At 56.2% G+C, this 201-nt stretch overlaps 1 protein-coding gene across 1 annotated transcript in view; it reads left to right on the forward strand.

Annotated features, from left to right (window-relative positions):
* Positions 1-201, forward strand: part of LOC119592849 (transmembrane protease serine 11B-like protein) — a gene marked incomplete at its 3' end in the record, with an annotated part of 17,713 nt that overhangs the window by 6,684 nt on the left and 10,828 nt on the right. Inside the window, 1 exon segment of the mRNA XM_037941749.1 lies at positions 10-158. Within this exon segment, the coding sequence (XP_037797677.1) occupies positions 10-158 (149 nt within the window).

Here is a 201-nt window from a genome sequence, read left to right on the forward strand (position 1 = left end):
GCATTGCAGGTAGCAGGAAGTCCAAACGACGGCAAGCTGCAGTTGCAGTGCACGACCTTCCTCCTCCCAAGTTGCTGGCGAGGCTCCTGGCGCTGGAGGAGACGCTGCCGGGGCAACTACCTCGCCCTCTCCCACTCCTCCACCAACATGTACAAAAAGTGAGATCACTGACTTCGCGCTTTTGATTATGATGTTCAGTGA

Source organism: Penaeus monodon, chromosome 31 (assembly GCF_015228065.2).
Source record: "Penaeus monodon isolate SGIC_2016 chromosome 31, NSTDA_Pmon_1, whole genome shotgun sequence".
Lineage (NCBI taxonomy): Eukaryota > Metazoa > Arthropoda > Malacostraca > Decapoda > Penaeidae > Penaeus > Penaeus monodon.